This window comes from Oncorhynchus gorbuscha, linkage group LG08 (assembly GCF_021184085.1).
Source record: "Oncorhynchus gorbuscha isolate QuinsamMale2020 ecotype Even-year linkage group LG08, OgorEven_v1.0, whole genome shotgun sequence".
Classification (NCBI taxonomy): Eukaryota; Metazoa; Chordata; class Actinopteri; order Salmoniformes; family Salmonidae; genus Oncorhynchus; species Oncorhynchus gorbuscha.
The window spans coordinates 35,620,988-35,644,106 of NC_060180.1; the positions used below are offsets into that span (position 1 = coordinate 35,620,988).

Consider the following 23,119-nt stretch of genomic DNA (forward strand, 5'->3'; position numbering starts at 1 on the left):
CTCCTTCACCTGGAATGGACGCACGTATCGGCTTTCAACCTGGACACAGAAAACGTCATTGAAAAGAAAGGAGAGCCCGGGAGCCTTTTCGGCTTCTCTCTGGCTATGCATTGGCAATTAAATCCGTTGGATAAAAGAATGTAAGTCTCCTTATTTTTTATTTGTATTTTTTTCCGTTTAAGTTGCGGAGTTAACCGCTAACAGGTTGTTGCTACTGTAGCCTAGTGTTATTACTTCAAAGGCTCGCAGGTTCATCGCAAAAGTGTATCGTCTCAACATCATTGTTCCCCTCATTCGGGAATCATTTTCATTAGTTAATTAACTCTCAGGTTGTTTTGGTCTTGACATTTCGTTAACGTTTCAGATCGGCATGTTTTTGTAACGGGTTAATCATGGGTGAGTTTTACAGCGTTTGCTGCCCTTTTGCAGGCTCGTTCCTGTCCGTGCGCGGCTCCAATGTCATGAATAGGTCATGAATTTGGCAACAAACAAAAAAGTCTCATGATTCCAAACCACTTACTCTGCTCTATAGATGTTTACTAGCTCCGGGTAGAAATAGACTTTTGGGGAATTCTCACTTGGGCACAGATCTTGTTAGGATAATTGTATTTATGGTTCTCAGCATCCTATTATTATTTGCAACACTCGTGTCATGTGCACCTCATGCCGTGTGTCCTCAAAGTAGAGTAAAGCCAGCCTATACTGTAGATGTCGAATGTCATTGTCGCTTGGGTCAAATACTGTAAAAGTTAGCCTCTTCCCTAGGCTATGGGCGTGGCAAGCTGCAGGGACTGTGCCAATGTGTTAGTCAGGGTCGCAGTAGCGTTAGATGGTGTGAAAGCAAATATTTAAAAACATTTGATTTATTTATTATTTAACCTTTTATTTAACTAGGCAGTATAGCCATATACTGTACATCATTGCCTTTAACCTCAAACCAGCTGAGCCTTAACATTTCCAGAAAGTCTAGTTGACCTCGAAGATAACTGATTTTGGCCAAGTGACAGCACCCCCCAACAATGTGCTGTCTACCATGGGAAATAGAAGTGACACCCGTCTGTAGTCTTACCATTAATCTCCTGCCTAATTTCACCCTGCTCCTTGAAGCACAGCAGGACTATCCCTCAACTGCCCTCAACACTCTGGTTAACTACTGACTTAGGATCAGCTGTCTGCACCCCAGACCCCATTCTATACATCATGTGCTCAATGACTATACTTATTCTAGACCTGTTGTTATGGACGACGAGTCATTGGAATGGATTTGTGTTTAGAATAGATTCTACCCTTTTAAACAAGGTGTGGAATGTAATAGGTTGAAGTCATTATAGTCTTAGGTCTGTCACTTTCTGTAATGGCCGAGCCTTCTTAGTTCTGACCTGAACTTGTCTGAACACACACACACAATTTGATGTACCAGTTTTCGTCTGTGTCTATATTAGAGGCACGTGGTCGTCAGCCCTGTGAACAGTCAGGCGGTAGAGACAGAAAGAAACACGTTCTAGTTCAGATTAAAGTTGAGATTTCATACCCTGAGATTCCCTCAATGAGTTCTCTCATGTAGAAAACCTGACAGATGTTTATACAGGGATCGAAAATGGATTTTGAATTGAATCCATGTACAGTGCATTCGGAAAGCATTCAGAACCCTTGACTTTTTCCACATTTTGTTACGTTAAAGCCTTATTCTAAAATTGATTTTTTTTTTAATCTCCCCCTCATCAATCTACACACAATATCCTATAATAACAAAGCGAGAACAGGTTTTCAGATTTTTATTTACGTGAGTATTCAGACCCTTTGCTATGGGACTCAAAATTGAGCTCAGGTGCATCCTGTTTCCATTGATCATCCTGTAGTAAATTCAAGTGATTGGACATGATTTAGAAAGAACAACCATCTCTGCAGCACTCGACCAATCAGGCCTTTATGGGAGAGTGGCCAGATGGAAGCCACTCCTCAGTAAAAGGCACATGACAGCCCGCTTGGAGTTTGCCAAAAGGCACCATGAGAAACAAGAAAGTGTGAAGTCTGGAGGAAACCTGGCACCATCCCTACAGTGAAGAATGGTGGTGGCACTATCATGTTGTGGGGATGTTTTTCAGTGGCAGGGACTGCGAGACTAGACAGGATCGAGTGAAAGATGAACGGAGCAAAGTACAGAGAGATCCTCGATGAGAACCTGCTCCAGAGCGCTCGGGACCTGAGATTAGGGTGAAGGTTCACTTTCCAGCAGGACAACGACTCTAAGCACACAGCCAAGACAACGCAGGAGTGGCTTCGGGACAAGTCTCTGAATGTCTTTGACTGACCCAGCCAGAGCCCGGTCTTGAACCCAATCAAACATCTCTGGAGGAACCTGAAAATAGCTGTGCAGTGATGCTCCCCATCCAACCTGACAGAGCTTGAGAGGATCTGCAGAGAAGAATGGGAGAACCTCCCCAAATACAGGTATGCCAAGCTTGTAGTGTCATACCCAAGAAGACTTGATGCTGTAATCGCTGCCAACGGTTCTTCAACAAAGTACTGAGGGTCTGAATGCTTATATAAATGTTATGTTTCAGTTTTTATTTGTATTTTTATACATTTGCAAACATTTCTAAAAAGCTGTTTTTGCTTTGCCATTATGGGGTATTGCGTGTAGATTGAGGAGGGAAAATAAGCCTGTAACCTAACAAAATGTGGGAAAAAGTCAAGGGGTCTGAGTACTTTCCAAATCCACTGTACCTTTCAGGAACACAGACTCTAAAAGCCTGTCTCTGTTCCATATGCCCTCAGGACATGTCTCTCATTAACACTGAATCAGCAGGTCTGAGTCATATGTCACCAAATCCTAACCTAAATTATGGGCAAAATGCTGGCCTTAGACATCAGTGCATGCATGAACAGCCAAGTGATAGTGTGTGTGTGTGTGTGGGCGCATCTGTACAGCGTCGCAGAGTATGTGTGTGCCGATTCAGCAGTGAGAGGTGTGTGTGTGTGGGGGGGGGGGGGGGGTTGTGGTGTTAAAGTGGTGACTGATGCAGTACAGTCTGTGTTTTAGAAGCTATGAGGCCTTCTTGGTCTTTTGTAACTGTTTCCACGTGAGTCGGCACATTGTTGGTAACAAACTGTATGCACACACAAACTCACACATACTGTGTACACAGGCACGCACGCATGCGCACACACACACACACACACACACACACACACACACACACACACACACACACACACACACACACACACACACACACACACACACACACACACACACACACACACACACACACACACACACACCAACTGTGTACACACACACACACACACACACACACACACACACACACACACACACACACACACACACACACACACACACACACACACACACACACACACACACACACACACACACACACACACACACACACACACACACAGCAGGAGTTGAAATCCACAATGGTGACCGTTGACTGACCTTGGGCGAGTGGATTCTTCAGTGTACAGGACACTAAACTTGGCAGCCATACGTCATCATGATATACACAGTATGTAATGCTGCCAGAGGCTACACTTCTTACCTGCCTACCTCAGTAGATCAGGATTCCAGACTGTCTGTGCTGTCTGGGGTGTGTTTCCGGGGAATCTAGATTGTGTGTGTGTGAAAGGTGAGTCATACGTCTGTGCCACGCCTGAACGGTTGCTCCCGTTCCGCCAAACTGAGCCCGTGCCTCACAGGTGTGTGTGTTTTGTGTGCACGTTTTTTTTGTTTGTTGATACCTGCAGGCAATGGAGGGATCTGTTTGGCACAGGTCTGTGGGAGGTGGGGTCAGGTGTGTCTGTGTGTCTCACGTACACGCTGAAGAGCAAGGGGTTGTGTGCATGTGGGTTAGGTCCCAAAGTCGGTCACAACTGAGAGTTGGCGCTTCTCTCTGTGTGGGAGAAAGTATTAAAGTGTCACAGAGAGAACGAGAGAGAGGAGGGAAGGAGGGAAGGCTGTGACAAAGAGACTGAGGTAGAAGTAGAGAGAGCGTCTTAGTGAAAGTGTATGGGAGAGGTACAACGCACGTGTGGGGAGAGAGAGAGAGAGAGAATCCATTCCAGCATGTTCTATAGACAGATTTCTAGGGTGTAGAGCTGTGAGGTTCCTATGTGCGACAGATCTTTGATCTATCAGATCCTGGATAGATAGGAGATTGATTTTAGTGGGAAGGTTAGGGTTAGAGTTCAAAGGTTTGTTCAAAGTCCTGGGAAAAAAAGTGCTAAATGTATGCAATATTTTATTGCTACATGTTTTGTTGTTGTTGGACTATGTTACATGTACAGCATGTGAAAAAATTATCACGCGCACGCACACACACCTCTCCCCCAAACACACCCTCTTTGTCTGCCCGTTCTCTCCTGCCTGCAGGCTGATCCAGGTTAGCTCAAGTTAGCCAACATCAAAGCTGAGGAGTGGTGGAGGGATGTCTGGAGGAATGCTGACAGCATAAATCCCCTTTTACAGCTGGGCACTAAATACACACAGTCGGTCAGTTACTCAACCCTCTCTGTCTGTCTCCCACACCGACCTGGTACTAGGTACCAAATGGAAGAAAACGGACTGAAACAGGGAGGGACTACCTGAACTTGTCCAATAAGAAGCACAAAGTGCTTTGTTACGGCGTACTCTCATTAACACAACCCTGGGTTCATATCAGTCCTGGCAAGGAGCATAGAGAACTTGGCGTTAAAACGAGCTCTGGAATTCATTAGGGTTCTGTCAAATGTTCTGGGATCCATTTAGAACTGAAATGTTCTGAAAGTTTCACTGATGTTGATCCATAGTTGCTTGGTAACAAGATGTGGTGGTGCATATAGTTCCTCGATTTGGTGTTTCTCTGTTTCTTTCGGCTGTAGGCTGTTTGGCCTCATTGTGTGTTTGTGAAAAGAGAGAGAGAGAGAATGGCGGTTTCTACTGTTTCCTTTTGCTGTGTTGTTTGTTCATACACACACACAGCTTTATTTTTTGGGGGAGTAAAAATGTTTGAAGCATTAAAAAGTCCTATTTTTCCAAACCCTACCCCTAAACCTTAACCTAAACGCGCGCGCACACACACACACTGAATGTTTATCTTTGTCCTTCCTGTGGATTTTATTCTCTACTTCCTGTACATGTGGTGAATGATTGGAGAAGCAGCTGTGTCGTTAGCCATTATCAGTAGAACAATACACACTCCCTCTCTTCACACTCCCTGTCTCCCTCTCACACACTCCCTGTTTTACTACCAGTGGCAGGCTACTGAGTAATGGGCCTCGCACGAGTTACATTGCCCAGACATCAATAAACAATTGAGACCATGTACAATTCAAAAACATTCAAACATTCATATACTTTTACCGTAGCCACTGTGTATACCTGGGTAATTTATCTATGTAGTTATAAACCATGATGTGCCGCGCAGCATAGTCTGAGGAGTAGGTCCAAGTTGTTCCTAACCACTGATGCAGGGTCAGCTCTTTTCTCATCCCCTAATGTTTTAGGGTAGGATTTTGAGGAGGGTAATGTGATCCTAGACCTGTGGTTAAGTGGCAACTTGTACCTTGAGTGTAGTCTGAACCCAAGGAACCACAGGGTTTACCAAACTACCGTGTGGGCGTGGCTAAGGGGATGCCTCTTCCTTCCGCCTATTCTCCTGACTTCCTGTTAGTGTATGTATAGCAGGGAGCAACACGAAGGATGCTCATTGTTCTCAGATCAGTGTTGGAGCAGTCGTTTAATTACCTGGGCACGATTCCATTCATTTATTTTCACTCACACCCTTCTATTCTCCCCCTCCCTCCATATGACTCTCTCCACTCTGGGAAATCTCCACTGAGGCCCAAAGGAGTCAGCACCCCACATGACTCTCTCCACTCTGGGAAATCTCCACTGAGGCCCAGAGGAGTCAGCACCCCACATGACTCTCTCCACTCTGGGAAATCTCCACTGAGGCCCAAAGGAGTCAGCACCCCACATGACTCTCTCCACTCTGGGAAATCTCCACTGAGGCCCAGAGGAGTCAGCACCCCACATGACTCTCTCCACTCTGGGAAATCTCCACTGAGGCCCAAAGGAGTCAGCACCCCACATGACTCTCTCCACTCTGGGAAATCTCCACTGAGGCCCAGAGGAGTCAGCACCCCACATGACTCTCTCCACTCTGGGAAATCTCCACTGAGGCCCAAAGGAGTCAGCACCCCACATGACTCTCTCCACTCTGGGAAATCTCCACTGAGGCCCAGAGGAGTCGGCACCCCACATGACTCTCTCCACTCTGGGAAATCTCCACTGAGGCCCAGAGGAGTCGGCACCCCACATGACTCTCTCCACTCTGGGAAATCTCCACTGAGGCCCAGAGGAGTCGGCACCCCACATGACTCTCTCCACTCTGGGAAATCTCCACTGAGGCCCAAAGGAGTCAGCACCCCACATGGGAAATCTCCACTGAGGCCCAGAGGAGTCAGCACCCCACATGACTCTCTCCACTCTGGGAAATCTCCACTGAGGCCCAGAGGAGTCGGCACCCCACATGACTCTCTCCACTCTGGGAAATCTCCACTGAGGCCCAAAGGAGTCGGCACCCCACATGACTCTCTCCACTCTGGGAAATCTCCACTGAGGCCCAAAGGAGTCAGCACCCCACATGACTCTCTCCACTCTGGGAAATCTCCACTGAGGCCCAAAGGAGTCAGCACCCCACATGACTCTCTCCACTCTGGGAAATCTCCACTCAGGCCCAGAGGAGTCAGCACCCACATGACTCTCTCCCGCTCTCTTTTTCCTTGTCTCAATTCGAATTCAATTTCAGGGGCTTTATTGACATGGGAAACATATGTGTACGAGCAAGTGAAGTAGATCATCAACAAAATGTTTTGTCCCCAGTCAACTTAAGAGGAACCAGTGAGTTTCTGTCAGCTCTTGGCTGAGAGACCAGTAGGCCTCTTGTTAATGTGCACGCACACTTTTCCAACTTATATGATGTTTTTCAAAGAAACTAGCTCAAGCCCAATGCCGAGGCTTTAAAGACGGATGTTTTAGTAAAAAAGCATTAGCAAGGTTTAACAGGACATGCCCTCAACGTCAGTCCTTCGTTCCACATATTGGGGAAGTTGCCAGAGCTGAGGAGGATGTTAACGAGTTTAAGTATAGCCAATTGGAGTATGTGGTCTGTATTTATGATAATTTCATTGAGGATGCCGTCAACACTACAGGCCTTTTTTGTCATGCAGGTGAAAGAGGACCCAAAAGCGACTTGGCGAAAACAGAGTCTTTAATCCAGTAAAGTAAATACAAACAAAAAACACAACTTTCACTCGAAATGACGAGGACAAACTGGAGACTCGATCTTGAACAGCAGGTGAACAGCAGGTTGCCTCGGGAAGGCACTTGAACCAGACAGACTCAGACACCTGCTCACCACGCAGCATCTGAGGAAAACACGACACGACAGGGCGATACACAAACACAGCACGGTGAATTCTAGACAAGGAACCGACAGGACAGGAACGGAACACAAAGGAAGAAATAGGGACTCTAATCAGGGGAAAGGATCGGGAACAGGTGTGGGAAGACTAAATGATTGATTAGGGGAATAGGAACAGCTGGGAGCAGGAACGGAACGATAGAGAGAAGAGAGAGCGAGAGAGTGAGAGAGGGAGGGAGGGGGAGAGAGAGGGATAGAAAAAGGGAAAGAACCTAATAAGACCAGCAGAGGGAAACGAATAGAATGGGAAGCACAGGGACAAGACAAGATAATAAATGACAAAACATGACAGTACCCCCCCACTCACCGAGCGCCTCCTGGCGCACTCGAGGAGGAATCCTGGCGGCAACGGAGGAAATCATCAATGAGTGAACGGTCCAGCACGTCCCGAGACGGAACCCAACTCCTCTCCTCAGGACCGTAACCCTCCCAATCCACTAAGTATTGGTGACCCCGTCCCCGAGAACGCATGTCCATGATCTTATGTACCTTGTAAATAGGTGCGCTCTCGACAAGGACGGGGGGGGGAGGGAAGACGAACGGGGTGCGAAGAAAGGGCTTAACACAGGAGACATGGAAGACAGGATGGACGCGATGAAGATGTCGCGGAAGAAGCAGTCGCACAGCGACAGGATTGACGACCTGGGAGACACGGAACGGACCAATGAACCGCGGAGTCAACTTACGAGAAGCTGTCGTAAGAGGAAGGTTGCGAGTGGAAAGCCACACTCTCTGGCCGCAACAATACCTTGGACTCTTAATCCTGCGTTTATTGGCGGCTCTCACAGTCTGTGCCCTGTAACGGCAAAGTGCAGACCTCACCCTCCTCCAGGTGCGCTCACAACGTTGGACAAACGCTTGAGCGGAGGGAACGCTGGACTCGGCAAGCTGGGATGAGAACAGAGGAGGCTGGTAACCCAGACTACTCTGAAACGGAGATAACCCGGTAGCAGACGAAGGAAGCGAATTGTGAGCGTATTCTGCCCAGGGGAGCTGTTCTGCCCAAGACGCAGGGTTTCTGAAAGAAAGGCTGCGTAGTATGCGACCAATCGTCTGATTGGCCCTCTCTGCTTGACCTTTAGACTGGGGATGAAACCCGGAAGAGAGACTGACGGACGCACCAATCAAACGACAGAACTCCCTCCAAAACTGTGACGTGAATTGCGGGCCTCTGTCTGAAACGGCGTCTAACGGGAGGCCATGAATTCTGAATACATTCTCGATAATGATTTGTGCCGTCTCCTTAGCGGAAGGAAGTTTAGCGAGGGGAATGAAATGTGCCGCCTTAGAGAACCTATCGACAACCGTAAGAATCACAGTCTTCCCCGCAGACAAAGGCAGACCGGTAATGAAGTCTAGGGCGATGTGAGACCATGGTCGAGAAGGAATGGGGAGCGGTCTGAGACGACCGGCAGGAGGAGAGTTACCCGACTTAGTCTGCGCGCAGTCCGAACAAGCAGCCACGAAACGGCGCGTGTCACGCTCCTGAGTCGGCCACCAAAAGCGCTGGCGAATAGACGCAAGAGTGCCTCGAACACCGGGATGACCAGCTAACTTGGCAGAGTGAGCCCACTGAAGAACAGCCAGACGAGTGGAAACAGGAACGAAAAGGAGGTTACTAGGACAAGCGCGCGGCGACGCAGTGTGCGTGAGTGCTTGCTTAACCTGTCTTTCAATTCCCCAGACTGTTAACCCGACAACACGCCCATAAGGAAGAATCCCCTCGGGATCAGTAGAAGCCACAGAAGAACTAAACAGACGGGATAAGGCATCAGGCTTGGTGTTCTTGCTACCCGGACGGTAAGAAATCACAAACTCGAAACGAGCGAAAAACAACGCCCAACGAGCTTGACGGGCATTAAGTCGTTTGGCAGAACGGATGTACTCAAGGTTCTTATGGTCTGTCCAAACGACAAAAGGAACGGTCGCCCCCTCCAACCACTGTCGCCATTCGCCTAGGGCTAAGCGGATGGCGAGCAGTTCACGGTTACCCACATCATAGTTGCGCTCAGATGGCGACAGGCGATGAGAAAAATAAGCGCAAGGATGAACCTTATCGTCAGACTGGAAGCGCTGGGATAGAATGGCTCCCACGCCTACCTCTGAAGCGTCAACCTCGACAATGAATTGTCTAGTGACGTCAGGAGTAACGAGGATAGGAGCGGACGTAAAACGTTCTTTTAGAAGATCAAAAGCTCCCTGGGCGGAACTGGACCACTTAAAACACGTCTTGACAGAAGTAAGAGCTGTGAGAGGGGCAGCAACTTGACCGAAATTACGAATGAAACGCCGATAGAAATTAGCGAAACCTAAAAAGCGCTGCAACTCGACACGTGACCTTGGAACGGGCCAATCACTGACAGCTTGGACCTTAGCGGAATCCATCTGAATGCCTTCAGCGGAAATAACGGAACCGAGAAAAGTAACGGAGGAGACATGAAAAGAGCACTTCTCAGACTTTACGTAGAGACAATTCTCTAAAAGGCGCTGTAGAACACGTCGAACGTGCTGAACATGAATCTCGAGTGACGGAGAAAAATCAGGATATCGTCAAGATAGACAAAAACAAAGATGTTCAGCATGTCTCTCAGAACATCATTAACTAATGCCTGAAAAACAGCTGGCGCATTGGCGAGACCAAACGGCAGAACCCGGTACTCAAAATGCCCTAACGGAGTGTTAAACGCCGTTTTCCACTCGTCCCCCTCTCTGATGCGCACGAGATGGTAAGCGTTACGAAGGTCCAACTTAGTAAAGCACCTGGCTCCCTGCAGAATCTCGAAGGCTGATGACATAAGGGGAAGCGGATAACGATTCTTAACCGTTATGTCATTCAGCCCTCGATAATCCACGCAGGGGCGCAGAGTACCGTCCTTCTTCTTAACAAAAAAAGAACCCCGCCCCGGCCGGAGAGGAAGAAGGCACTATGGTACCGGCGTCAAGAGACACAGACAAATAATCCTCGAGAGCCTTACGTTCGGGAGCCGACAGAGAGTATAGTCTACCCCGAGGAGGAGTGGTCCCCGGAAGGAGATCAATACTACAATCATACGACCGGTGAGGAGGAAGGGAGTTGGCTCGGGACCGACTGAAGACCGTGCGCAGATCATGATATTCCTCCGGCACTCCTGTCAAATCGCCAGGTTCCTCCTGAGAAGTAGGGACAGAAGAAACGGGAGGGATGGCAGACATTAAACACTTCACATGACAAGAAACGTTCCAGGATAGGATAGAATTACTAGACCAATTAATAGAAGGATTATGACATACTAGCCAGGGATGACCCAAAACAACAGGTGTAAACGGTGAACGAAAAATCAAAAAAGAAATAGTCTCACTGTGGTTACCAGATACTGTGAGGGTTAAAGGTAGTGTCTCAAATCTGATACTGGGAAGATGACTACCATCTAAGGCGAACATGGGCGTAGGCTTCTCTAACTCTCTGAAAGGAATGTCATGTTTCCGAACCCATGCTTCGTCCATGAAACAACCCTCAGCCCCAGAGTCTATCAAGGCACTACATGTAGCACCCGAACCGGTCCAGCGTAGATGGACCGACAAAGTAGTACAGGATCTTGATGGAGAGACTTGAGTAGTTGCGCTCACCTGTAGCCCTCCGCTTACAGATGAGCTCTGGCTTTTACTGGACATGAATTAACAAAATGTCCAGCAACTCCGCAATAGAGGCACAGGCGGTTGGTGATCCTCCGTTCCCTCTCCTTAGTCGAGATGCGAATCCCTCCCAGCTGCATGGGCTCAGACTCTGAGCCAGAGGAGGGAGATGGTTGCGATGCGGAGCAGGGAAACACCGTTGATGCGAGCTCTCTTCCACGAGCCCGGTGACGAAGATCTACCCGTCGTTCTATGCGGATGGCGAGAGCAATCAAAGAGTCCACATCTGAAGGAACCTCCCGGGAGAGAATCTCATCCTTAACCACTGCGTGGAGTCCCTCCAGAAAACGAGCGAGCAGCGCCGGCTCGTTCCACTCACTAGAGGCAGCAAGAGTGCGAAACTCAATAGAATAATCCGTTATGGACCGTTCACCTTGGCATAAGGAAGCCAGGGCCCTAGAAGCCTCCCTACCAAAAACTGAACGGTCAAAAACCCGAATCATCTCCTCTTTAAAGTTCTGGAACTTGTTAGAGCAATCAGCCCTTGCCTCCCAGATAGCTGTGCCCCATTCTCGAGCCCGGCCAGTAAGGAGTGAAATGACGTAAGCAACCCGAGCTCTCTCTCTAGAGTATGTGTTGGGTTGGAGAGAGAACACAATCTCACACTGCGTGAGAAAGGAGCGGCACTCAGTGGGCTGCCCGGAGTAGCAAGGTGGGTTATTAACCCTAGGTTCTGGAGGCTCGGCAGGCCAGGAAGTAACAGGTGGCACGAGACGTAGACTCTGGAACTGTCCAGAGAGGTCGGAAACCTGAGCGGCCAGGTTCTCCACGGCATGGCGAGCAGCAGACAATTCCTGCTCGTGTCTGCCGAGCATGGCTCCTTGGATCTCGACGGCAGTGTAACGAGCGTCTGAAGTCGCTGGGTCCATTCCTTGGTCGGTTCCTTCTGTCATGCAGGTGAAAGAGGACCCAAAAGCGACTTGGCGAAAACAGAGTCTTTAATCCAGTAAAGTAAATACAAACAAAAAACACAACTTTCACTCGAAATGACGAGGACAAACTGGAGACTCGATCTTGAACAGCAGGTGAACAGCAGGTTGCCTCGGGAAGGCACTTGAACCAGACAGACTCAGACACCTGCTCACCACGCAGCATCTGAGGAAAACACGACACGACAGGGCGATACACAAACACAGCACGGTGAATTCTAGTCAAGGAACCGACAGGACAGGAACGGAACACAAAGGAAGAAATAGGGACTCTAATCAGGGGAAAGGATCGGGAACAGGTGTGGGAAGACTAAATGATTGATTAGGGGGAATAGGAACAGCTGGGAGCAGGAACGGAACGATAGAGAGAAGAGAGAGCGAGAGAGTGAGAGAGGGAGGGGGAAGAGAGAGGGATAGAAAAATGGAAAGAACCTAATAAGACCAGCAGAGGGAAACGAATAGAATGGGAAGCACAGGGACAAGACAAGATAATAAATGACAAAACATGACATTTTTGGGTTGGAGGGTTCGTATTTTGTCATGTAGTTCAATCAATGTAATTGGAGAGTCCAGTGGGTTCTGGTAGAAACCGTAAAGACAGGAGTCTTTAATAGTTGATTATAAGATTTGTATTTGGTCATGTATATGTTTTTGCTGTTTGTTTTTTGTTATAGAGCCAAAAAGGATTGGAGAAGTGGTTTATCCATAGATTTCCGTTTTGGACAGATAACTCTTCACGTTGTTTGTTTAGTGTTTTCACATTTTCCCAGAAGTGGTTCGATTCTATGGATTCTTCAATTACATTGAGCAGATTTCTGACCTGCTGTTCCTTCTTTTTCCGTAGTGTATTTCTGTATCGTTTTAGTGATTCACCATAGTGAAGGCGTAGACACAGGTTTTCTGGGTCTCTATGTTTTTGGTTAGACGGGTTTCTCCATTTCTTTCTTGGGTTTTTGCATTCTTCATCAAACCATTTGTCATTGTTGTTCATTTTCTTAGGTTGTCTGCTTGAAATGTTTTGATTTGTTAGGGAAGCTGAGAGGTCAAATATACTGTTTAGATTTCCTACTGCCAAGTTTACACCTTCACTATTACAATGAAACCTTTTGTCCAGGAAATTGTCTAGAAGGGATTGAATTTGTTTTTGCCAAATTGTTTTTTGGTAGATTTCCACACTATTTTCCTTCCATCTATAGCATTTCTCAATATTATTAAGTTCATTTGGCTTTGATGCCTCATGATTGAGCATAGCTCTGTTCAAGCAGAGTGATCTCTCTCTCTCTCCTATCTCGGTCTTTCTCGCTCTTAATGAGTTAAACCCCTTGACCCCAAACACACCTCTGTTCACCCACGTAGGCATGAATACGAGTTGTGTTCAAAACAGGTGGGGTTTTCTTAATCTCATCGAGTACTTAAACCATAGAAATCAATCTAGTATGGCTTTTTTTTAAACCTTTTGATGAAAGACCCTTGGATGAGAGTTTTTCAAGATCAAGTTCAAGTGCATTGAGACCCACATAGCAATCAATGCAAACTGAAATCCATGAACATATCACAGCAAGGTTTACAAACAGATACAAGGTAAAACAGGCCTGCGCTAAAACCATGTGATTTGTACGACAAGGCATTAAGCATTTCTATGCATTGAACTCCTTACAAAGCTTCAGTTCATTTCATGACTGATGATTTTCATCCACACACACGCACACACACACACACACACACACACACACACACACACACACACACACACACACACACACACACACACACACACACACACACACACACACCACAGTGATGGGGAACTTCAATATGCTGCTGTGGGAAACCTTGGGTACTGGGGTGTGGTGGCTGTGACCCCTCTCTAAGAGCCCCTCTTGTCTGTGGTTCCATAAAGACATCCAGTGAGTGTGGCCCCTCCCTGGAGTGTGTGTGTCCACTCTTGAGTGTGCATGTGTGTGTCTCCATTCCACTTCTTCTTGTGTGTGTGCCCACCCTTTGTGGATGAATGTTATCGCTGAGTCGCAGTTCTGTCCAATCATGAAAGCGCTCTTTGTCTGAGGGGTGCTGGGGAGGGAGGGGGCAGATCATGGGAACATCAGTTTGATTGAGTGTGTGCATGTGTGTGTGTGTGTGAGACACTCTCTGATGTTCTCTGTTGAAAGGGAGATGCTGTGTGACTCAGGGGGAAAGTGAGGGGGGAGTGCCGAGAGCTGCTGACAGGCTGGTTAACATTATCGCAGGTGTCAAAGTGTAGGACTCCACATTGGCCCTGATCTACTCACCGACTGTAGCTTCCTCTTATAATAATAGGTATATGGTGGTGTTTTGAATGATGACCGCTATGTAAAATGTGGATCGGACATGGACAGAGAGTGATGTGTGTACCAGTCATGTTGTAATATTTCTGTCTGCGTGTGTGTGTTTCCTGTATTCAAACATGGCCTTGTGGTGTGTGTTACAGGTTGCTGGTTGGTGCTCCAAGGGCCAAAGCTCTGAGAGGTCAGAAGGCAAAGATCACAGGAGGACTCTACAACTGCGATACCGCTTCCATTTCCTCCAGCTGTAGCCGAGTGCAGTTCGACAACGATGGTGAGCTCACCTCTAAACACACGCGCACACACACATTTTCGGTCACTAGATATTCAGCAGTTGATCAAGATTTGATGATTTCTGTGTGTGCAGAGGACGTGAACACCGAGAGTAAGGAGAACCAATGGATGGGTGTAACAGTAAACAGCCAGGGGCCGGGAGGAAAGATTGTGGTAAGTGTGTGTGTGTGCGTGTGTGCGTGCGTGCGTGCGTGTGTACATGAGTGGGTTAAATTATTGACCTGATTGACAGCTCTGTTAACCAATATCTCTCTCTCTCTCTCCCCCTCCCTCCCCCTCCAGACGTGTGCCCACCGCTACCAGCGGCGTCTGTTTGTGAACACAGCCCAGGAGTCACGTGACATCACAGGGCGGTGTTACGTTCTGAGCCAGGACCTGACCATCGGTACCGAGTCTGATGAGGACGGAGGGAACTGGAGGTTCTGTGAGGGGCGGGCACGCGGCCATGAGAGGTTTGGTTCATGCCAACAGGGTCTGTCTGCCACCTTCACTAGGGACTACCACTACCTGGTATTTGGTGCCCCTGGAGCGTACAACTGGAAAGGTGGGTGGAGAGCGGGAGTGTGTATGTCTGAAATCAAACACTTGTCATTTATCTGAAAGGATCAGATTGGTGTCGACAATATGGGAAACGCCTACCAGAGGGGTAGATGGACTATGTTGCTTACACCTATCTCATCCTTTCAGATCTATGAGGTCCAGCTCAGGGACTAGAGGTCGGGGTTAGGGGATAAGGTCAGGGTTAGGCCAGGGTCAGGGTTAGGTAGATTAGATTAGCCCAGTCTACATGGCCCCTTCCTCTTTCGTCAGCTGATGCTCGAATCTATGAACCACTGTGACCTCTAGTGGTAGCAAAACCACACTGATAAAACTTTTTTTTTGTCATCGTGTACATAACCCCCCCCCCAAAAAAAAAATTCAGCTCATGATGTTTCATGTCTTGTTTTTGTCATATTTTTAAGTTACTGTTTTTCCATTCATAATTTGCTTGTGTTGAGCTTTTTCTCCCCGTCTTATCATCTCCATGTTCCCCTTCACTTCCTCACCCCCCTCCCCATCCCTCCAGGGGTGGTGAGAGTAGAGCAGAAGAACAACACTCTGTTGGAGATGGGCTTCTATGACGACGGGCCCTATGAGGTGGGCGATGAGAACCGGTTAGACCCAGACCTGGTCCCCGTGCCCGCTAACAGTTACTTGGGTAGGTACATCTAAACTCTTTCGTCCCTCGTTCCTCTCTCTCGCCCTCCTCTCTGTGGGTCCAGGTGTGCTCTTCACCACCACCGTGTCCAGCTCCAGTGTTGAAACAGTTTGTGTACAAGTCACTTCCTCCTCAGATTGCTATGGAGACCGACGTAACGGGCCAATAGCTACTTAGGTTTGTATTACTTCCTGCGCGATGACATCATGCTCTCCATAACCAATCGAATGACTCTGTGCACTAGTTATCATCATGGGCGGTGAAACATTGTGCTCGTCATGAGGATCAGCCTGAGCTGGGTGTTATGTCGATTTTTAAAATGTTTTTATTTTTATTGAACCTTATTAATCTAGGCAAGTCAGTTGAGAACACGTTCTTTTTTTACAATGACGTCGAGGTGATCTATAAATCACCTCAACCTCCAACCAACTGGGCTTGAACATGTCCACATGATAGAGAGAACAGTGAATCTGTACAACACCTAGAGTGCGGCATATGGGTGAGATCATTCATGTTTTGGGAATGTTTTGGGAATGAGTCGGTGTACACTGACTCATTCATTGATTGATTGATTAAATATGTCTCTCCTATCAGGCTTCTCTCTGGACTCGGGGAAGGCCATCACTAAGAAGGGTCAGCTGACCGTGGTCGCTGGTGCCCCGAGAGCCAATCACAGCGGGGCAGTGGTGTTGCTAAAGAAGGAGACCGAAGCGTCCACCATGTTGTCACCAGAGCACATCCTGGAAGGGGAGGGGCTGGCCTCGTCGTTCGGCTACGACCTAACTGTGGTAGATCTGACCGGCGACGGGTACGTCTCGCTTTTCTCTCGTTCTTTCTCCCGATCGTCAACGAGGCAAATCTATACGCTGCTCTTCCCATGTCCACCTTCCCGTCATAAGCAGTTTCTCTCCACGTGAGAGGATGTCATTTGACTCGAGCCTCTCGGAGGATCTTGGAGTTGAGGCAACTAGTTCCGTGCTGAGACGATCTCTCTCTGTTCCACCCCCCGAGTCATTTCTTGCTCCCTCTCGGTCTCTCTGGCTCTAGGTGGGAGGACATCGTGGTGGGAGCCCCGCAGTTTTTTGAGAAGGACGGGGAGGTAGGCGGAGCCATTTATGTCTACGTTAACAAGGGCGGAGACTGGAGTAAGGTCACGCCCACCAGGATAGACGGACCTCGGGACTCCATGTTTGGACTGGCCGTAGAAAACCTGGGAGATCTCAACCTGGACGGCTATCAGGGTAAGGGGCGCGTGTGTGTGTTGATAAATCTGTCTTTGCCTTTGTGTGTGTGTGTGTGTGTGTAGACGGTGTGTAATTCTGACTCTCTCTCTCTGCCAGACATCGCTGTGGGAGCACCCTATTATGACAGTGGGTCAGGGAAGGTGTTCATCTACCACGGCTCTGCTCAGGGCATCAACATCAAACCTGCACAAGTGTTGTCAGGGGTGCCATCGGAGACAAAGCTGTTTGGTTATTCTCTAGCTGGTAACATGGACTTGGACAGGAACTCGTACCCTGACCTGGCCGTAGGATCTCTCTCCGACTCTGTGTTCGTCTACAGGTAACCATGGCAATCAGTCATCTACCCCACAATGTTTTGTTTGTGCATTTCTACATTCCATTCGTTAATACCTTCTTTTTTTGGGAGCCACTTCCTTGACCTTTAAACCTTTGACCCTGGGATGTCACTCCAGGACTCGGCCGGTCATTAGCATCCAGAAGGTTGTCAAGACAACGCCAAAGGAGATCGATCTGACGAAGAAAAACTGTGGCAACAGCATCTGGTGAGTGTGCTGTTTATCTGCAGAATATGGACAATGAGACACCATTTAAGCCATACTCATAAATACAAATGATGTGTTTCCAGCTTGGAGGTAGAAGCCTGCTTCTCCTACACCGCCAACCCAAAGTCCTACAGCCCCAGACTGAGTAAGACAACACCTCTTGTGTTATGATTTCTTCAGTGGGCTTTTTAGGCCTTAGACCAGTATGCAATGGTAACTGTCCCTCTCTTTCTCTACCGCTCTCTCTCGTTCTCTCTCCCCTCCTCAGCGGTGGCGTACTCCTTTGAGGCGGAGGCGGAGCGTCGGAAGAAGGGTCTCCCTCCCAGAGTGACCTTCTCCACGCGTTCCAGCGGCGTCAACGACTACCAGTCCACCGGTGTTCTCATCCTCAGTGGGCAGGGCAAGAAGGAGTGTATCACCGCCAGACTCACACTACAGGTACTAGATCCCAACACGCACGACTCGTGACACTGCTAACAGTAGGAAAGAGGAACGGGTAGCAAGGGGGGAAGGAAGAGATCGATATCTCAAGACGGTCTTTCACCAACCTTGCGGGTAAAATATGGACAAGAATCCGTCTCCTCTTATCCTTTGCCAGTGATATACCAGTGATATACCACGTATCTATTATCTGTACTCTGTGTCTGTCACCTACAGGAGAACATTAAGGACAAGCTCAGGGGAATCCCCGTCGACGTTACCGTGGAGATAAAGAACTCCAAAAGGAAAAGAAGAGCGCTCCCAGAACTCTCGCCCATCCTCGACTCCAACGAGCCTATCACGGCCCGCGCTGAGGTGACCAATAACAACCGTAACACAGTCTCCTATTGGCCAGCTTCAGATCGGCCTATGTGACAAGAGTTTTGCAACCGTGGCCTGCTCTTAAAGCCCGTTCCCTCTGGTCTCGTGTGAGTCTGTCTGATCGGCATGCTGTTCCCTGTGTGTGTAGGTGAGCTTCCTGAAGGAGGGCTGTGGCAGTGATAATGTGTGTCAGAGCAACGTACAGCTCCAGCATCGCTTCTGCTACAGAGAGCCCAACAAGGACGTCTTCCATCCACTACCTGTGTGAGTAGAACACATTAATCTGTCACTAACCAACACCTGGGTGAATGGAATCAACGCTGACATAATCTGCCGGTGTCCTTGCAGGGAGGATGGGGTGCCGGTCGTCTCCCTTAGCGACCAGAAGGACATCGCCCTGGAGATCACGGTGACCAACCAGAATGGAGACGATGCCCATGAGGCGGCGTTGGTTGCCTCCTTCCCCCCCTCGCTCTCCTACTCTGCCTCCCGCTCTGCACCAAACGCGGTAAGTGACACCTCTCCTCTTCTGTCACACGCCCTCTCTCGCTCCTTCCCCTCTTCCGTTCTTCAGACCGGTTACCGAGTTGTGACTGGCTGTTTTGTCGATTGCAGGACAAGCAGGTGATCTGTGTGACCAATACGAACGGCTCTCAGGCAGACTGTGAGCTGGGGAACCCCTTCAAGCGAGGCTCAGAGGTGAGAGACGCCGAGGCCGATCACCATCACCAGATAAAAGGGCGTGCGCCTGCTGACGTGTCCGTCTGTGTGTTTTAGGCGACGTTCTACATCATCTTGAGCACAGCAGGCATCTCTCTGAACACCACAGAGCTGGAGATAGACCTGACGCTGGAGACGTGAGTATTCGCTGCCCGCCTCCCTCTGCGATGAGATTCTGCACGGCTACATTTGACCAACGGTGCTGATTTGACCTCTGACCTTTCAGAACGAGTGACCAGCAAAACGTGGCCAGAGTCAAGGCCAAGGCCAAAGTGGTGATCGAGCTGCTGCTGTCCCTCACAGGGTACAACGATATGATTTGCCAGTTGCTTACTTTGATGTGCTTTCATGTGCTTTTACACGTGGGAACAAAATGTGTTGTCGCACCTCCCAGCATCGGAGCGTATTCATGATGATGTTTGTGTAATTGTTTTCCCAGAGTTGCCAAGCCCTCCCAGGTCTACTTTACTGGAGAGGTCAAAGGTGAGAGCGCCATGAATTCCGAAGGAGACATCGGCAGCCCCATCGAGTACGAGTTCAGGGTAAGCCTATTAGTTTGGTTCTTTTCCGGAATAATGGCATCATTATCAAACGGGTGCATTTTGTATTTCACTATAAACTGAACTCACCTGTCCTTTGACTGCCCTTTGATTGACAGGTGATTAACCTGGGGAAGCCCCTGAAGACATACGGCAGCGCCGCCCTGATCGTCAATTGGCCAAAGGAGACAGTGGAGGGGAAGTGGCTCCTGTACCTCATGAAGATCGACTCCAGAGGTCTGGAACAGATCACCTGCTCCCCTGAGAGAGAGATCAACTCACTCGCCGTCAAAGAGGTTAGGAAACACTGCAGTGGTCCAACTCCAATCTCCTTGGACCTCTCTGGTCCCAAAGCAAACAAACTGACGGTCCCAGCACAATTACCTCTGTTGTTCTCACCAAGGGAATGTTTGTTCCGAATGATCTTCTGTCACACTCTGTTTAGGAGCCCAGCAGCACCCGGAGAAGACGAGCTGTAGTGGAGACAGACAAACCTCAGGAGGGAACCATCGCACGACTGACTGACAAGAGGAAATACACTACTTTGGTAACACAACCTTCTCTCTCAGTAGCTCAACGTTTAAATGTGTTATTAGCCGTATACGAGCTCTACTGTAAAGTGTGTGTGTGTGATACAGTCGTGTGAGGACGGGGCAAAGTGTGTGGAGATTCGCTGCCCCCTTCAGGGCCTGGACAGTAATGCAGTCATCCTGCTCAGATCTCGCCTCTGGAACAGCACATTCCTGGAGGTAAGACACGTACCTCCCTCTGCTATTTGACTGCACCTCCCTCTGCTCTTTGACTGCACCGTGTGTTCCTGTCCACTCTCACCTCCCTCTGTGTTTCCCAACAGGAGTACTCCAAGCTGAACTATCTGGACGTGATAGTGAAAGCCTCTCTCAGAGTGGACGGAGCAGCCAAAAACATGGTCCTGAGGAACGCAGAGACACAGGTACTTGGCCAGTTTCACATTTCGAACACACAAAAACCCACATTTCCCTTTCTGTCGACTTTCTATCGATGTTGTCTTTTCTCAGGTGAGAGTGACGGTGTTCCCAGAGCGTCGTGTGGCTCAGTACGGAGGACTCCCATGGTGGATCATCCTGGTAGCCATCTTGTTAGGGCTGCTGCTGCTCGGCCTGCTGGTCTTCCTGCTGTGGAAGGTAAGACTAGGAGAGCATGGATAAATGTCACCGTTTACAGTATATACAGTATGAATACACACACGTGTGCACACACACACACACACACACACACTAATGCAATTGCTTCTCTTTAGTGCGGTTTCTTCGGGAAAAAGAAAGAGGATGTGCCACCCTCTGACAAAGAGAGATTGACGTCTTCTGACGCGTAAAAGAGGGCGAGACGCTGTCTCTGGGGTAAACACATCTATACCCACCTATACATGCCCGGGGGCACAGAGGATGGACGAAGACAGTGGCAGACTAACTAATCGCTGGAGGGGGGGGGGACGCTTTCGCTAATGAACGAGCAGTTAAGGGGCTCAGAGCTACGAAATCAAATGCAATGGCTATGACGAGGCAACAGATGGAACGGAATGTTACAGGGCTCCGCTGACAGGTTGCTGTAGAAAAGCACTTCTAGTTTCTGCTTGGAAATGGCCTTCTTTCAGACTGTTGTTGTTGTTGAGTTAAGGACGGTTTACATGCATGGCCATGTGGGATGAATGCTTACTTTGGTTGAAAAATCATTATGCCATATATATATGAACTGTTCTCCTATCGCTCCAAAGACCTTCTGGGTTGGTCCTTGCCGTCTTCATCTCTCTCCGTCTCTGGTTTCTGCTTCTGTGGTTGCCATTGGAACTTCAAGCACTTCCTGTCTGAAGGCTCTGAAGTGGTTCTCTCTCAGCCTTGGTTATTCGGGGCGTTGCTACATCACAGCTTTCTGCATGTCGGACCACCGATGGCTCTGTATCGCCTCCTACTGTTCAAGAGCCTCACTCACATCTCTGCCCTTAAAGGGATAGCACACCCCAAAATCAAACATTGTTTAGACTTTTCATAGTTTGATGTGAGGGTGAGCTATTCCTTTCATGTTGTTGAGAGGCTCCAAACTGCTCGTTACTGATTTTCTATGTGCTGTTTTTTTTGTGTGTGTTTGTTGCCGCCAACAGTGTGGGTTTTTCAGACGCTCCAAGTACGACGACAGCGTTCCCAGTTATAATGCGGTGCGGATACAAAAGGAGGAGAAAGACCAACTGGGAAGTCTGGAAAAGAAAGCCTGGATAACGAGCTGGAGTGAGAACGAGAGTTACTCTTAACAATGGTGGAACGCTGGAGCTCCCCGTTCCCACAGACATTGATCTGACGATTCCAAGGCCCCGCGCCACAGTGTGGACACAAAAAAAAATGTAGGAAAAAAACATTTGTAGAAAAGCTTTATTTGTGTACTTTAAGGACAGATGGCGACGATACAGTACAACAGCAGGTTAGATAAGGTGAAATAACACTTTCCTTTTTGGGGATCAATTAAGTAGTACCTTGTCTGATTGAATTGTATCTTGATAGTAACATCCATGTTGATCACTGGACAAAAAGAGAAGATTTTTGTGTGTTCTTTAACATTTTGAGTCAAGAATCCCAGCTGTCCCTCTTTCAAAGCTCTGGACATTGTTTTGTAAATGTACACTTACGGAACAGGCTAGTGTTTTTATATGTTTTGTATATTTTGAAGAATGTGTATTTATTGTATGAGGAGAATGTTACCTACAAAGTACTCCACTGGCCAAATCATTTTTCAGGAGTTTTTTTTCTCCAAGATATGGAAGGATGGATGTCTCAAATCACAAATCATCTCAAAGCCATTTGGGTGTAAGGACAGTTCTACACATTTCTCATGTTTAACTGGGGCCATTTTTCATCAGCTTATAGCAGGAGCTAATCGACAGCTTTCCCATTCAATCTTTCGGTATTATTTATATCCACGTCACCATCCATAACTGCTCAAGAGAGAACGTTGTGAACTTCTAAGTATTTGATTGTTGAGATGGACCAGTGAAGCAGAGTGAGTGAGTGGGGAAACTACATATTGTGGTTCTTCTAAATCGGTCACGTTAAATCAGTGTTCATTTCAAGGAAGTGAAGAAATTCTGTGTTTTTTTTGTTGAAGAAGTATTTAAACAGGGCCCATTCAATGACTTAACGTGGAGGATTTGTCCAGTGACAGCTGTTGACAATGTAAAGTAAAAGTGTGAAAAATTGCCATGATTTGCTAAATAAATGATTTTACAACCTGTACAAATTCACATCCATCTTTTTTCTTTCATATACACTTTGCTACTTTTATTACATCATGGAAATGACATTTAACCTAAATGTTCAAATGCAGTCAAATGCAGAAATTAAG

General features: G+C 48.0%; 1 protein-coding gene across 2 annotated transcripts in view; it reads left to right on the forward strand.

The window, feature by feature from the left end:
* LOC124041550 (integrin alpha-6-like) overlaps nucleotides 1–23,008 on the forward strand; it is a 23,247-nt gene extending 239 nt beyond the window's left edge. Inside the window, exons 1-25 of one of the 2 annotated variants that reach the window (XM_046359267.1) lie at nucleotides 1–140; nucleotides 14,559–14,686; nucleotides 14,780–14,859; nucleotides 14,989–15,250; nucleotides 15,773–15,904; nucleotides 16,499–16,712; nucleotides 16,952–17,145; nucleotides 17,245–17,467; nucleotides 17,601–17,690; nucleotides 17,774–17,835; nucleotides 17,959–18,128; nucleotides 18,348–18,485; nucleotides 18,640–18,755; nucleotides 18,840–18,999; nucleotides 19,107–19,190; nucleotides 19,269–19,348; nucleotides 19,438–19,515; nucleotides 19,651–19,753; nucleotides 19,870–20,046; nucleotides 20,196–20,297; nucleotides 20,389–20,499; nucleotides 20,604–20,702; nucleotides 20,788–20,913; nucleotides 21,030–21,129; nucleotides 21,888–22,026. The exon at nucleotides 1–140 is cut by the window's left edge and continues 239 nt beyond it. In XM_046359267.1, coding sequence (XP_046215223.1) covers nucleotides 1–140; nucleotides 14,559–14,686; nucleotides 14,780–14,859; nucleotides 14,989–15,250; nucleotides 15,773–15,904; nucleotides 16,499–16,712; nucleotides 16,952–17,145; nucleotides 17,245–17,467; nucleotides 17,601–17,690; nucleotides 17,774–17,835; nucleotides 17,959–18,128; nucleotides 18,348–18,485; nucleotides 18,640–18,755; nucleotides 18,840–18,999; nucleotides 19,107–19,190; nucleotides 19,269–19,348; nucleotides 19,438–19,515; nucleotides 19,651–19,753; nucleotides 19,870–20,046; nucleotides 20,196–20,297; nucleotides 20,389–20,499; nucleotides 20,604–20,702; nucleotides 20,788–20,913; nucleotides 21,030–21,104 — 3,144 coding nt within the window. In that variant the 3' untranslated portion in view covers nucleotides 21,105–21,129; nucleotides 21,888–22,026. Of the gene's footprint in view, nucleotides 141–14,558; nucleotides 14,687–14,779; nucleotides 14,860–14,988; nucleotides 15,251–15,772; nucleotides 15,905–16,498; nucleotides 16,713–16,951; nucleotides 17,146–17,244; nucleotides 17,468–17,600; nucleotides 17,691–17,773; nucleotides 17,836–17,958; nucleotides 18,129–18,347; nucleotides 18,486–18,639; nucleotides 18,756–18,839; nucleotides 19,000–19,106; nucleotides 19,191–19,268; nucleotides 19,349–19,437; nucleotides 19,516–19,650; nucleotides 19,754–19,869; nucleotides 20,047–20,195; nucleotides 20,298–20,388; nucleotides 20,500–20,603; nucleotides 20,703–20,787; nucleotides 20,914–21,029; nucleotides 21,130–21,887 lie in introns of both variants that reach the window. The other variant, XM_046359266.1, reaches the window with a different exon arrangement.
* The last annotated feature ends 111 nt before the right edge of the window (nucleotides 23,009–23,119 follow it).